This window comes from Onychostoma macrolepis, chromosome 01, assembly GCF_012432095.1.
Source record: "Onychostoma macrolepis isolate SWU-2019 chromosome 01, ASM1243209v1, whole genome shotgun sequence".
Taxonomy (NCBI): domain Eukaryota; kingdom Metazoa; phylum Chordata; class Actinopteri; order Cypriniformes; family Cyprinidae; genus Onychostoma; species Onychostoma macrolepis.
The window spans coordinates 32162043-32177923 of record NC_081155.1 but is presented as its reverse complement, the minus strand read 5'-3'; the positions used below and the strand labels follow the sequence as shown (position 1 = coordinate 32177923).

The 15881-nt window shown below is 34.6% G+C and overlaps 1 protein-coding gene and 1 long non-coding RNA gene across 4 annotated transcripts; one reads left to right on the top strand and one right to left on the bottom strand.

Annotated features, from left to right (window-relative positions):
- Positions 1–1619: 1619 nt before the first annotated feature.
- adamtsl7 (ADAMTS-like 7) lies at positions 1620–15186 on the bottom strand. Of its 3 annotated transcripts, XM_058782310.1 has the most exons (12): positions 14945–15186; positions 11691–11874; positions 10777–10952; positions 9144–9255; positions 7825–7992; positions 7218–7347; positions 6074–6287; positions 4627–4800; positions 4376–4552; positions 3377–3556; positions 3149–3293; positions 1620–1995 (listed from the first exon to the last, which is right to left on the bottom strand). In XM_058782310.1, the coding sequence occupies exons 1-12, from the start codon at positions 15113–15115 to the stop codon at positions 1856–1858; spliced, it is 1971 nt and encodes a 656-aa protein (XP_058638293.1). In that variant the 5' UTR covers positions 15116–15186; the 3' UTR covers positions 1620–1855. The 3 variants fall into 3 exon arrangements, with proteins under 3 accessions (XP_058638293.1, XP_058638306.1, XP_058638302.1); XM_058782323.1 differs by lacking the exon at positions 1620–1995 and having other exon boundaries at positions 3155–3293; positions 3377–3494; XM_058782319.1 differs by lacking the exon at positions 1620–1995 and having other exon boundaries at positions 3209–3494.
- On the top strand, positions 3423–8306 carry LOC131544253 (uncharacterized). The gene is made up of 3 exons (XR_009272075.1): positions 3423–3530; positions 7174–7293; positions 7836–8306. It is a non-coding gene; the product is annotated as an uncharacterized LOC131544253 (long non-coding RNA).
- Positions 15187–15881: the final 695 nt, after the last annotated feature.

Here is a 15881-nt window from a genome sequence, read left to right as displayed (position 1 = left end):
TGGAGTCAGTGCTTCAAGAACCAATACACACAGACGTAAGCAAGACATGGGTTTCAGCTGTCGCATTCCTTGTGTCAAGCCACTCTTGAACAACAGACAGCGTCAGAAGCGTCTCGCCTGGGCTAAAGATAAAAAGGCTGCTGAGTGGTCCAAAGTTATGTTCTCTGATGAAAGTAAATTTAGCATTTCCTTTGGAAATCAGAGTCTGGAGGAAGAGAGGAGAGGCACACAATCCACGTTGCTTGAGGTCCAGTGTAAAGTTTCCACAGTCAGTGATGGTTTGGGGTGCCATGTCATCTGCTGGTGTTGGTCCACTGTGTTTTCTGAGGTCCAAGGTCAACGCAGCCGTATACCAGGAAGTTTTAGAGCACTTCATGCTTCCTGCGGCCGACCAACTTTATGGAGATGCAGATTTCATTTTCCAACAGGACTTGGCACCTGCACACAGTGCCAAAGCAACCAGTATCTGGTTTAAGGACCATCGTATCCCTGTTCTTAATTGGCCAGCAAACTCGCCTGACCTTAACCCCATAGAAAATCTATGGGGTATTGTGAAGAGGAAGATGAGAGACACCAGACCCAACAATGCAGATGAGCTGAAGGCCACTATCAGAGCAACCTGGGCTCTCATAACACCTGAGCAGTGCCACAGACTGATCGACTCCATGCCACGCCGCATTGCTGCAGTAATTCAGGCAAAAGGAGCCCCAACTAAGTATTGAGTGCTGTACATGCTCATACTTTTCATGTTCATACTTTTCAGTTGGCCAAGATTTCTAAAAATCCTTTCTTTGTATTGGTCTTAAGTAATATTCTAATTTTCTGAGATACTGAATTTGGGATTTTCCTTAGTTGTCAGTTATAATCATCAAAATTAAAAGAAATAAACATTTGAAATATATCAGTCTGTGTGTAATGAATGAATATAATATACAAGTTTCACTTTTTGAATGGAATTAGTGAAATAAATCAACTTTTTGATGATATTCTAATTATATGACCAGCACCTGTATATCTATATCTTTTCACTGGAAGAGTGTTTTTCTGTATTGTTTCCTATATTGGATGTTTTCCCATAAATCCCATATTGTTATTAATGCGTTACTATTATTAACAATAACAACTTCATTAATAATAGACTTTATCATCTAACAAAGAAATACGGGTTCATTCTATTCCCATTAAGCACTGTATATATACAGCATTTTAAAACTTTTTTCAATTAGCGTGTCTCAGTGAAATGACGTGTCTTTTCTACATTTTAGAACTCACCTTCACCATCAGGTTTTGTGTCATTTTTGTAATCTCAGGTCAGTGTGAGAGAGACATTCTAAAGCATGTATGAATTGGCAGGCAAGTCTGTTGTGCTCATACTGAAATGGCCTTTTCAAGGGTCATATCAGGAAAAAATTGACTAACATGGACTTCTGGAAAATGATTAAAGAAATAGGATCACCCCAATACCAAAGAAACAAACTTTTAGATGTAATATTTAGATAAATACTAATGATTTATTGTGTAAAGAGGTCATTTAGAATCTTTAGATGTAAACTATCAGACATTTAAATTACCATTTTTACCAATTTTAAATCTGTGTTCATTTTTAGACATTGCTCAATATGATAAATGAAGTAAAACGGGCTTGGTTGTTTTTATTTGCAATAAATACTCATTTGCTCATGGAGCATTCTCATTTTGTGTTTAAAAAAAAAAAGATGGGCAGTGAACAGATACTGTAAGTCTTTGAACAGTGATGTCATCTCAGGGTCAGATCCAGCTGAAAACAGGTGGGGATGATGCCATGATGAGACAAGGACATCATAATTCAGGAAAGGAGAGCGGAGGTGTCAGCAGATCACCTGATTCTGTGCAGTGCGTCTCTCTGAGTGACCCGAGAGCATGATGCACAACATGTGGTGCGATAGTATGAGTACACACACAAACGGGCCTGGACTACCACCACACAGTTATAGTACATATCCCTGCAGGACTCATCTACAGAGAGAGACACAAAGAGAGAGATATCTTAAAGGTACAGTTCACCCAAAAATGAAAATGATCATCTCTCACCATCATATTATCCTAACCTATATGTTTTTGTTTGTTTGATTGTTTTTTACATTGAGTACCATACAGTTTACATTTTATTTGTGTTTTTTTTGTAATTTTGTGGATCTTGATAGCTATAGACTTCATTCACTTTAACTGATTTTATGGAAAAGAGCAATTTATTATCATTTTTATTTAACTTTGCTTTTATATTTTCAATTTTCTTTTTCATTTTAGTTTAATTTCTTAATAATTTCTTTGTCGTTTTAAAAAAAAAAAAATGTATATGTGACCCTGGGCCACAAAACCAGCAAAAAGTAGCACGGGTATATTTGTAGAAATAGCCAACAATACATTGTATGGGACAAAATTATCCATTTTTGTATTATGTCAAAAAAAATCATTAGGATACTAAGTAAAGATCATGTTCCATGAAGATATTTGGTGAATTTCCTAATGTATATATATATCAAAACTTAATTTTTGATTAGTAATATGAATTGCTAAGACTTCATTTGGACAACTTTAAAGGTGATTTTCTCTTTTTTGCACCGTACATCAATGGGAAGCTTATTTATTCAGCAAAAAAATTGAAAAACCTTATAAATGATATTGTGGTCCGGGGTCACATATAGATTTCTATTTTTGTTTCAGCTTTAGCAGTATTAGTACTTCAAACTTATTTAAATATTTTGGGTATTTGCCAAGACAACATTTCTCATTTTAATTTAAAATGATGGTTTTCTTCTGATATTTAAATTTTATTTTAATTCAGCTTTATTTCAATTGCTGAAAATTATTTTTAATAATTTTAGTTAACAATAACAAGATTGGTTTAAATTATTTGTGAAAGACTGGCCATAATAATTCACAGCATTAGTAGAGAGAGAATTCTTTCTATAATAAGAATATGTAAACCAAATGAAAAAACTGAAATATATACAGATGATTTGAAATTTTATCAAATCGAGAGATTGTGAATAAGATTCGAATTGGGAAATCTGTATCGATACCTAGCCCTATTGTGGAATGACATAAGTAGATGACAGAATTATCATTTTTGAGAAGGATGTATTGTAAAAAAGTAAGAAAATCATACCAATAGGTGGCGTGCAGATGTGTGTGTTACAATTCTCCTTGTTTGCAGGTTCAAGAGCAGGATCACAGTCATGGCTGGTGGTCAGATCATCTTGCAAACAACGGACCTCTCTCACTCGAAAGCCTCCGTCACAAGAACGAGAACACTGAGGCAGTTAGAAAGATTCTTGTTAAATAAGTCAGTTGAAATAACTGGATTAAAGTGCCACTGTATGTGAGAAAACCTTACTGAGCTCCACTCCGTCATGTACCACTGTGATCCACAACTCTTCAAAAAGCAGGTCTGAGCGCTCGGAGGACGGAGCAGATGAGAGCAACGGTCTTCTGGGGTGACTTCTAATTGACCACTGTTTTGGACAACACAGACCACACCTCGACTCTGGGTACCATTGCCACATTCAGATGAGCACTGTGACACACACATACATATTAAACCTCATGTTGTGATCCAGTCGTTTTGACCTGGAGAGGATTTTCTTTTTTAATGTGCTAGCTTTAGCCTAATGCTAGCTGACTTAGTTTACACAGGGTACACTGTAAAAAGTGAAAGTTGACTTAACTTAGAAAAATTGAGGAAAACCGTTGCCTTAAAATTACTTGACAATTCAATTTACTTATTTTTTTTAATTATCATTTACTTAAAAATTTTAAGGCAACGGGTTTCCTCAATTTTTTTAAGTTAAGTGAACTTATCACTTTTTACAGTGTATAACATTTAATTTTTGTGCTTTTTGGGGGGTATTTGTTCCCCAAACTTTTTACACTTGTGGTGTTCTGGGTCAGAAATGGCCAGCCTACAAACTGCTTTCTCTTTATGCAATATTATTACCAAATCTTAGATTCTTAGATTTTTTCATCAGCTTGTTTTCTCTCAATTAGCACGAGTTTTGTATTTCTTTTTGATCTTACTTACTGATCGTAGGCCTTATACCTCTTTTTCAGTGAACATTCCCAAAATTATCCACAAATAATGCTTTCTTCACTCAAAATCTGAAGTGCATAAGCTCAGAGCTTGAGGCCTACGACCATTCAGTTCCAAAAAGAAATACAAAACCTGTGCTACTTGAAAGAAAACAGGTCGCCAAAAATATTGAATCTGAGGTTTGGTGATAATATAGCACAATTGAGAGATTTACAAGCCATTTTTAAAAGGCTGATCATTTCTGAGAGCATCAAACTAGGTAAAAAAATACAGTGTGCATGCATATGTGTGTGTTTGTTCATGTACCTGTCCCCACGGTCCTGTGTACCACTCCAGTCGCTGTGTGCAGGGTCCCAAGTCACACGGCATGAGCTCGTCAGGTTTATCCTCATCATCGCAGTTGTCCAAAGGCAATGAGTTGGTCTGACTCATCATACACACCACCGACCGGCTGCGACTTCCTTCCGCACAGTCTGCAGAACACTGCAGAGAGACATAAACGACTGTTTTAGAAGTACTACTGTAAAATACCAAAGAAAAACACACAGATTTCTCACCCTGTTACTCCAGAGAGAGCAGAACCAGCTGCTGGCACAAACTCCTTTGTCACAATTCTGCAGGTCCTGTGGGCGAAGGGCCATGTTGCATTCCTCATCAGCAACAATGTCACCCAGGTTATCCACACACACAACTTCTCTTTTACGCTGACCTACTCCACATGGCACCGAGCACTGATAGAGAGAGACAGAGAGAGGTTTATCTATAACCAGTGTTTTCTCTGAGCACTTTGACTATTGATTGCTGTTGATCTCCAAAGACCATGATCTGGTGAATATGTAGCCATAATGTATTGTATATTGTGTCATAAATAAATATAATGTATATAATATTTCTTTTCTTTTGTACATCTTCTCTTCTTTTCCACATATATACTACCATTCAAAATTTGGAGTCAATATAATTTGTCTTATGCTGACCTAGTCTGCATATATTTGATCAAAAATACAGTAAAAACATGATTTGCTGCTCAAGAAACATTTATTATTATCAATTATAAACAATTGGGTTGTTTGATATTTTTGTGCAAACTGATAAATTTTAATTTTTTTGATTAATAAAAAGGTCAAGTTTTACTGTCACTTTTGTTTAATTTAATAGGCCTACATACATGAAAAAAAGACTTACGCAAAAGTTTGAATGGCAGTGTAAGGAGAGAGTGAGGTAAGATGAGCCACCATCTGTATTTACAAATATTTAGGAAACTGAGCAATTCATAAAGTTATAATCATATCATAAAGTGACCCCAAGAAATATTTGACCTGAGCTGTATTTAACTTTACCCAATGCAATGAAATGAATTTCTGATGAAGCTCACTGTATATAAAAAACACCCTTCATATCTATCTTTTCAGTCTGTCATTAATATATATATATATATATATATATTTTTTTTTTTTTTTTTTGGTAACACTTTATTTTGATGGTCCCTTTTGAACATTTTGTTGACAATATGTAACCTTGTAATTACATGTCAACTATCTGATTAATATCTGCTGACTCCCAACAGACATTCTACTAACTATACATAACTTTGCAAGTACATGTCAACTTAATCTAACCCTATCCCTACCACTCTACTAATACTCTACTAACCCCATAGTGAGAGTTAGTAGATATGTAGGTGCAACGTTACTTGTAGTCAAAAGAATGTGTTAAAGGGACCATCAAAGTGGAACTGTTTGTTCGATTGTTTTTGTTAATTACTATTTTTGACAGCAGGTAATGTGAGAAAGAAAAAACTCACATGTGAATAATTTACATAAATAATGATTTGCTCTTATATAGCGTTATTTCGTATTATACTAATTTTATATTTATTACTTATATTATTGTTACAGATGGCTTCTATTTATTTCAGGTGATCAATATGTCATGAAAAATAATTATGAATATTAATTTCATCTTACCCCAATGTCCCCTACACACTCAGAGACATTCACAAACCTCTGTCCAATCTGAGCGGATCTGCCACTCACTGCAGATCTTGAGCTGGCACACGGTGGTCGTCTCTGGCATTTCTGTGTTATCGCAGAAGCTGGTCGCCACAATGACTGTGCTATTGCCATGGTGTCCTTGTGCCTGCTGGCAAATCACCTGACGATACTGAAACCCTGGACCACAGGTCTTACTGCACTCAGACCACTCCCCAACATCCCAGCTACACAAACACACACACACACACACTGATTGAAGGACAACTGCTTGGTTTCAGTTGCATGTGCTTCTTATTTGCACCATTAGGAAATCGACCACATGGACAGTTTTTAGATGTTTTAAGATATGCAGGCATGTACGTCTGCTTGTCATGTGTTGTGTTCAAATCTACCCTTACAAAATGTTTTTCAAGTGTTCTATTAGCATACTTGTAAACTAAAAATTAAGAAGAGAGCATACTTTCAATGTATTTTTAATGTAGAGTTATGCGCATGTAAGGTACTTACAATTTCAACTGTAGTGTTACTTGATATTACATTTAAAGTTAATCTATTTAAATGTATTAAAATGCTACACCAGCATTAAAAAATACAAAACGTTTTACATACATGACATAAAAATTTCAACAGAAATGGCATTCAAGTATATTTTAGTTTATCGTAAATTTGTCAGTACTGTTTAACTATATTTCAAAGAGGTGGCCAGAAAAGCACTCTAAAGTTCACCTAATTGCATTTAAAAGAATTTTTTAACAATAATGCATATTAATTTTCATTCAATTGCAATAAAATCGAGTTCACACTTACTATTTTCTTTTAAAGTGTTTGATTTCTGAAATAAAAAAAACTATTAAACAAGTTTATTGACAACACTTTATGTTCACTTGTAGCATACTGTAATTCACAGTATAGTTGCAACACACACAAAAAAAAAAACCCGATATAAACTAAAATGTGGTTGAATTTAGACCCAAGAAATAGGCCTATTAAAAAAAATAACTGAAGTTAACATGCCAACACAATAAAGTAAACTTAAAGTAAACTTCTACTTTTTTTCTGTACTCGGTCCCTCTTGAACTAACACAAGTACTGGTTTGTTTGTTTTTCTAGGTGTTTTTAGGGTTCAGAGTCTGCTGGAAAAGACGTTCACTCACAAGGCCGGGCAAGGCTGCGATTGACACTCTTCTACCTGAGGGCTAGGATGACTGGTGAAGCTACAGAGGTCCCCTGGTACAGTAGTCTGAGTGGCTCTTTCCACACAGCCGAAAAGAACTTGACGACTGCCTGATACATACACACACACACACATCAGACAAACAGATTAAACAAACAGTCAGGAAGACATAACATTGTCATTGTGATGTCTTACAAGTAAAGTGTTTGCTGCTGGGAGAATACCAATCTGTTTTAGTTTTATTTGCAGACACAAAAGTATGGTTATTCTGGATTTGATTTAGAATTTAAACAGTGAGACATTTTGAAACCTCTGCAATGGCCTGGAATGCATGAATGTTATGTGTCACTATTATTATAATACAGAACACCATTTATTAGTCACAACAATGTGTTTATATGTCTCAGGTCCAAAAATATTGAAAATCTAACCATTTTTTTAATATTTTTGTCTTCTGGGATATTCTAGGAATCTTTTAATAGACTGCTTAGTTTACCCAGACCAAATTAAACAGGAAGAAAGAACCACAAACACACAATAATGTAACATTTGTATAAATAGTGTAATGACTAACAACTAAAGTATACCCGTTCCACAGGTGACACTGCAGGGTGCTGTTGTAATGGCAATCCAGCTGTACAGAGGAACTGGTTCAGGGGTTATAAGGTCCGATGGAACTTGGTTAGGATGAGAGCTGCTTAATGAGTTTTCACTGTCACTATTGCCAGGATCCAGAAATATTCCATGACTCTCTACTGTAGGATGAGAGAGAAAGAGAGAAACAGTTGCTTAAGATTTTAGAACATGTGCAAGATAAAAACGTAAATGATTTTAATACATTTAGGTTGATTTAAAAAACTATTTCAGTTATTTCCCAACATGGAGTTAGCTAAACAGAAAGGAAACGGTCATATTAATATGCAACATTCTGTTTTTTTTTTTTGGAATTTTGTTCATACTCTTTGTAATACATAACTGTTCAAAAGTTCGAAGTTTGTAAGATTTTTTAATATTTAAGTCTCTTTTTCTCACAAAGGCTGCATTTATTTGATCAAAAATACAGTAAAACTGTAATATCGTGAAATATTATTACAATTTGAAGTTTTCTACTTATATATTTGAATTTATTCATGTAGTGGCAAAGCTGAATTTTCAGCAGTCTTCAGTGTCACATGATCCTTCATAAATAATTCTAATATTCTGATTTGGGGCTCAAATAGTTTTTTTCTTTTTTTTTATCAGTGTCATTGATCAATGTGATGTTATAAAGTTATGATATTTCAATTTTCTGTGTTTTCTGTCTACTATGAATGAAATTCTATAAAGATGAATTAAGTTTCTGATTGTAATTTGTGATGATGTGTTTATGCATCACAGTGTTTGGTCATGTGTTGATTTTAAATTGTGTTGTGTTGTAAGAGTTTGTTTGTATATGCCTGATGAAGGTCATGGAACCAAAAAGTTGAGTATAATAAAATCACGTTTTGATACTTTTGCAAGTACTGATAGTGTGTGGGATTTATTTGTTTTTGTTGTGATTATTATCAGTGTCGAAAAGAGCTGAATAATTTTGTGGAAACAGTGAATTCATGGGTGAATAGAAAGTTCATAAGAACATAATTTATTTGAAATAGATGTAACAATGTAATAGCCTTTACTGTCATTTTTGATTAATTAAATGTGTCCTTGCTAAATAAAAGTATTAATTTCTCTAAAAAAAAAATAAAAAAATCAACTCAGAACTTTTGAACTATGATACTATGATACTATGGAAATCGATGGCTACTATCAACTGAACATACAATTTTCAAAATACCTTCCTTTGTGTTCAGCAGAAGAAACTCATACAGGTTTGGAACTTAAGGGTAAGTAAATGTTGGCAAAATTACTTACTGAAAATACTTACCCAGAGGTAGTACACTAGAGTATGAATATGCATCTGAATGACTGTCAGTTATGGGTTTTTTAGGTAGAATGTATTCATAATACACTGCTGGATTGGGTTGCTGATAAATTACCTGCAAAATATGGAGTGTAAAACTGAAAATCCGCAGTCTTAGTATTCATACGAACTTAATCAGAAGCTCATGTCATCATAAAACACTGTATATCCTTCCTAACTTTCAAAACAATACATCACACTGTATAAAAAAAAAAAAAAAAAAAAAAAGTTTTGGTAACACTTTATTTTAAGATGTCCAAAATACAGAGTAATTACCCAATTAAGTACTTAGTAGTAGCCATTGTACTTACATGAAACAAAGTGTACTTACCATGTAACTAAGTTATGGAACAGACTGTACTTACAGTTTGTAATTATGTAGATGTAATAGGCAGCTACTGTTACACATATGTAACAGACTGAGTCGGTTACACAGCTACTTATGTAACCAAACGATTGTTACATATGTGTTGCAGACTTTATACAACGTAATTATAAATGTAAGTACACAGACATAAATTACTTAAAATAAAGTGTATCAAGATTGTACTTCATGTGTATCTATACTGTACACCTTATACAGCTGCACCTTAGTTTGATTTAACCCTCCAGTACACAGCTTAAATACATGTAATACCTTTCTAATTACATTACAATTACGGAATATTACACAGGCATAGGCTACTTAAAATAAAGTGTATCAAGATTGTACTTAAGTGTACACATGGCTGTGTAATAGACTCGGTCTGTTACATATGTGTAACAGTAGCTGCCTATTACAAACTGTAATTACAGGCTGTTCCATAACTTAGTTACATGGTAAGTACATTTTGTTTCATGTAAGTACAATGGCTACTACTAAGTACTTAATTAGGTAATTACTCTGTATTATGATGCCTTAAAATAAAGTGTTACCAAAGTTTTTTGTTGTTATATGTGACCCTGGACCACAAAACCAGTCTTCTAAATTTGTTAGGATCGGACAATATTTGGCTGAGATACAATTATTTGAAAATCTGGAATCTGAGGTTGCAAAAAAATCTAAATATTGAGAAAATCGCCTTTAAAGTTGTCCAAATGAAGTTCTTAGCAATGCATATTACTAATCAAATTTTTTTATACATTTACAGTAAGAAATTTACAAAATATCTTCATGGAACATGATCTTTACTTAATATCCTAATGATTTTTGGCATAAAAGAAAAACGGATAATTTTGACCCATACAGTGTATTTTTGGCTATTGCTACAAATATACCCCAGCGACTTAAGACTGGTTTTGTGGTCCAGGGTCACATATGTTAAGTTACGGACATTTCATTTAACCCTAAAACACAACACATTGCAATGCTTAATTCAAAATATGGGTAAAACAAATGTAAAAAAAATTAATAAAATTAAATAAAATTAATAAAATACATTTAAATTAATAAATGTATAAATGTAAATTAATTTAAATTAATAAAATTAATTTCCTTCATATATTAACACAGTATATTGGATTTTTCAGATTAAGTGCAGCCACACTGAACCACTTTCTATATATATCTTTAGTCAGGGCAGTTTTGTGATATCATACAGTAGGAGTGGTCTCTCACAAAGAGGTGCAGCTCCTGATTGGTTGGGCCAGGAGCAGTGATGGATTCTCCCGCTCTGCTGCGTATCTCGTTGGGCCGTTTGTAAGTGAGCTGAGTACCCACAGCGTAGAACTGTCCTGGCCTGTCGATCATCCAGTCACCGTTTATCACCGAGTCACCAGTCGCTGTCCTGAGAGCTTGAAGAAACAAAGAGGGGGGGAAAAAATGATGGATGGAAGGAGGACACCTGGTGGTTCCACACCACACATTAACCCTACTGGAAAAACCAGGCCACACCAGCTGCTGTCTGGAATGTGGTAACTGTTATTCTGCTAGTCTAAAGTGGTCTACCAGCTTGGACCAACTAAAAAACCATGTACAGTAAAACCAGCTACTACGTTTTCTTTTTTAATAATTGGAAAGAGATAGGAGGTGCTTAACCTTCAGGATGAAATTAAATATTTTAGGAGCTGTTTTTTTTTCTATTCCATTTTATATGATATTTAATTAATTTTAATTGTTTTTATTTTCTACCAACAAACATATTCAGATTTTTTGTTTAACAGAAATGGCAGATTCAGTCTAAATTAAGTTGAACGGGAACAAAATGTTGATTTGTAATTTTTGATAAACTTCCAATGTCCAATTAGGCACACTTCCGAGCAAAAATTTGGGGTTGGTCATTTTTTTTTTAAGAAATGAATAATTTTACTCTGGAAGGTTGTATTTAATTTCTAAGTCATTTCTAATGTTACAAAAGACCTAATTTGTGTTAAAATTAACAGAACTTCTAGAGTTCTCGAAACACAAAACATCTGTTGTCTTGAATGCTTAATGGGATACTAAATAGTACTCTGTTTGCAGAACTTGCCATGATAATGATCCTGAAGTAAATGAAAAATAATTAAGAGCCTGCAGGAATTCAGTTTAATTACCCAAGTAGTTCCTGGTCTTCTGCGTTTCCTGTATTTTGATTCGTTGAGCTCCAGAGGGGATGTCCAGGATCTTGTGGTAGCCAACAGAGAGCACAGAAAGAAAGAGTGTCCCACTGAACAGCTCACATGTGCTCCCATCCCCTGCACACAAACCACAAACATCCACCTGGAAACCCTCACAGCCCTGCGGGATAGTAACAACAACACACACACGACTTTACCTCCAGAGCAGATTCAATCCTGAGTAATGACTCTTTCACCACACAGACCAAAACAGGGATTTCACCAGTTCAAATGGGAGACTATCTGGGCAGATGTGTTTGCTTGAGATCTTATTAATAAAAAGATTAAAATCAAAATTGAACGGCTAAGATGATTTGATTTCAGAAAATTAATCAACACTGGCTGTCTTATCTGGCAAGAGTTAATCAGAAAAAGCAAACACATGTAGCTTTGCTGTCTTTCACTCAAAAGACACTCACATTTGGCTCACACTGAGCTGTATATATGCCTGTATTTTAAAAAATGCTTTCAGTTGTTTATAATTTATATTCAAATGAGATTGAAAGCACATTAGTGCATATGCACTGATTCATATTTCATTAAAATTGTATGTAAATCAGCACTCAGTATACAGTATGTAAACACTGAAGCCAACATTTATCCACACATGCAGATAAATACAGAAAGAAATGCATGAACTGATCGATGAGGAGAGAGATTGTTTGTGTTTAAGATTCACAGATTTGGAAACAATGCTACTATAATCGAAATCATTTATTGTTAGCCGTTTCCTAAAGCCTTTCTCATTCACAGCATCATCACTCCCTCTTAGTAATAACACTGTAATGAGAAACACACACATACACACATACTTTATGGTCAGACAGGGGCCAGGTTGTTTCATGATTCAAACTTACTCACACTGCAAGCTATCGAATGCAAATTTCAATCCGTAAACAACTGTTTCTATTGTTAGTTCAAAGAAATCTTTAAGAACTGGGATTGATTAAGACTATGAAAACACACACACACACACACACACCTTGTCTCTCAGTTTGTCAGACTTACAATAAGAAACAGATTTAGTTTTAAGAATATCATACTAGACAGACTGGAAAAATTCTGCTTCCTAACACCAACACACACACACACATGCGTACACAAAAACGTGTTTGTTTTTCTATCATGGTTGGGACTTTCCAATGACTTCTTTTGTTTTTATTTTGAATGCATGATGTTTTCTATCCCCTAACCCTCACATAAACCTTTCTGTAATTTTTTACAATGTTATTAATATGTTATTTAGTATGTTTATTAAGCCATTTTCCTCATGGGGACCTTTGGCTGATCCCCACAATGGATATGATTTCGAGTTTTACTATTCCTGTAGGGGCATTTGGTCCCAACCATGTAGGCAAAACCTGACCTCAGAGCCCCACACACATACATCCACAGTGGTTAGTTTTGCAATGGTTTATCCCCCAGCTGATTTTTAAAAGAGCCATCAATCTTTCCTGCAGTGTTTACTACACTAGACTCAGAATGAGTAATCTGCTCACATGGCATTCTCACAATTATGACTCAATAGGGTAAGAATTAAAGAAATATTAAGAATTTTAGACATTTTACACTTAGAGTTTCTTGTCCAGTTACTCATAATAAATAGTATTTCTTTTTTGAAATTAAATAACATTTTTAAAACTTTTGCTTTTGTGTGTGTGTGTGGGGGTGCTTTTCTATGCAATACATAAGGTTACATGGGGAAAGTTACTTTTAAAAGTAAAGTAATGCGAAAGTAATGCGTTATGTTACTTTTGTGTTACTTTTTAAATATGAGCAGGGTTTGATTGTTTGTTTTTCATATAAAAAGTTATATTTATAGCAAATTCACACCAAAAAGTGTAATGAATAAACCTCAGGCTGAAGGAAAAGTAAATTCACATCTGTACTGTAGAAGGCAGGAGAAGAAGGTTCAACACTCTTCAGCAATAAAAAAACAATGAAGCACAATTGTTAGTTTATCTAAAGTCATTTTTGCTTATTAGTATGGTTGAACTGGATCATCAAAGGTAAGCAGCAAAGACATTGGTTAATAAAATGGGATTAGATACATTTGTGTTATTTAACATATTTAATTATTGCAGCTTTGTGTCATATTCTGAGTTTGCATTTCACCGTTTTAATTCATTTTGATGAATACTAAAATCAGTTTTTTTGCGAGTGAGATGAATTAATGCACATTCACGTTTAGTCTTGAACTACAGTAACATTATGTTCACACAGCGCACACAGTGCCTCTGTACTTCCAATTTCTCCGTCAATAAATGGGAAAACAAAGTAACTGCTGTTACTTTTTTGAAAAAGTAACTCAGATATTTTCTTGTAAATTAAAAAGTAATGCGTTACTTTACTAGTTACTTGAAAAAAGTAATCTGATTACGTAACTCGAGTTACTTGTAATGCGTTACCCCCAACACTGATCATATGATGGATGATATAAAAAAAAAAATAGATCAACATTTTGATTTCTACATGCAGATTTCTATATTATTTTTTTCTTTTTTTTATACTCAACCTTCAGAAATTGTTAATGTAGTTTTACAGTACAATATATTTCTTGTTTTATAATGAGTACTCTGTACTTTGTTTGTTACTGTGTTTGCAACCATTTTCATTTATTAAAAAACATTTTAAAAATTAATTTAATGTACTGTATACTGCCAGATGCAAAAACCTCTAAGTGCCATTTGAAATTTTCTTCTAAAATGAGCATTTTTATCAGCCTCCTATGTTTAGGTTCAGTTATTTCACTTTAATGGCAATTAAAAGAATCTGTTCATTGCCATCAAAGTGAAAATACTGAACCTACACATAGGAGCTTGATAAAAATGCTCATTTTAGAAGAAAATTTCAAATGGAACTTAGAGGCTTTTGCATCCGAACTCTTCAAATATACCTGGACATTTCTATATTTTATATTATATTTCATGTCATATATGTATATTTCTATATATATACTGTAGATATAGAACTTTACACAACAGATATTGAATACTTTTATTTTTTAGAATTTTTCTGAAGTATATTGCTTATTTATGTATATTTGTATTAATGTATTAATGTATTCTAATTAAGTAGCACTACAACATGCTATAAAATATTGTTCTGGGTAAGCATGGTTTGACTAGAGTCATTTGTGTGCATTCTAGTTCTGCCAGCTGGTATCATTTGTCTTTGTCTGTGGTTCTTACCTCTCCAGGGCTGCTGCTGGAGCCGCTGTCCGAGGGAACAGGCTCTGTGGGTGGGCACAGGAGGGAGAGCAGGAGGGTCATCTGGAGGAAATGCTGAATGAGTCTCCAGTGGTGTCCGCTCCAGGTCGGCAGTTGCATCCCACAAGCCATGAGCAAAATAAGACAGTTCATATGTGTGTAAATATGTGTGTATGTCCAGTCCTAATAAGAAGTACAGCAGTGGTACTGTCTGTGAATGGAGATGTGTGTTTGTGTGAGAGAATGTTTTAGTGAAAGGGGGTTTCTCTCTTTGGTATTTAAGTGTGCGTGTGAGTGCGTGTGTGAGTGTGTGTCTCTCTCTCACCCCCAGACAGCGAGTCATATACACACTGGCACACATCTCCCTCCTCTCCTCTCTCTCCTTTTTCACTTTCTCTTTTCTCTTTCCACTCACCCCATTTTTTGTTCTTTCATAAGCAGCAAGAATTCCTTCCAAGAAATCTCTCTGTGAGAGAAGCTGTAAAATGCTTAGAATTACAATCACTTTCTGATGGACAGACACAGTCTCTCTATCTTTCTTTCTAGCACTCAGAGAGGCTTATTCCGACCTAACCAGAACTAAATCAGAGAATTAGAGCAAAAAAACTCTCTCTCCCTCTAAAACCCACTAGAACAGAAAAACAAATGTAAAACAGGCCCATTCTGTACTGCAGTCCCCAGGCTTCTCTTTGCATACTTGAGTGTGTCTTGTGGTGTGTAATTTTGTAGTAATGAGGGTGTATGTCACTTGTGTCCAGATGGTGTGTGTGTGTTTTTCTATGACCTGCACACCTTCTGGAGGTCACATGATCTTCACCTCGTCAAACGGTAGAGGAAAGGAGAATATCAAGATATCAGACGTGAAGGAAAAACAGAGCAAACATTCAGAACTCCTGTGCTGAAACATTTGGTCAATTTT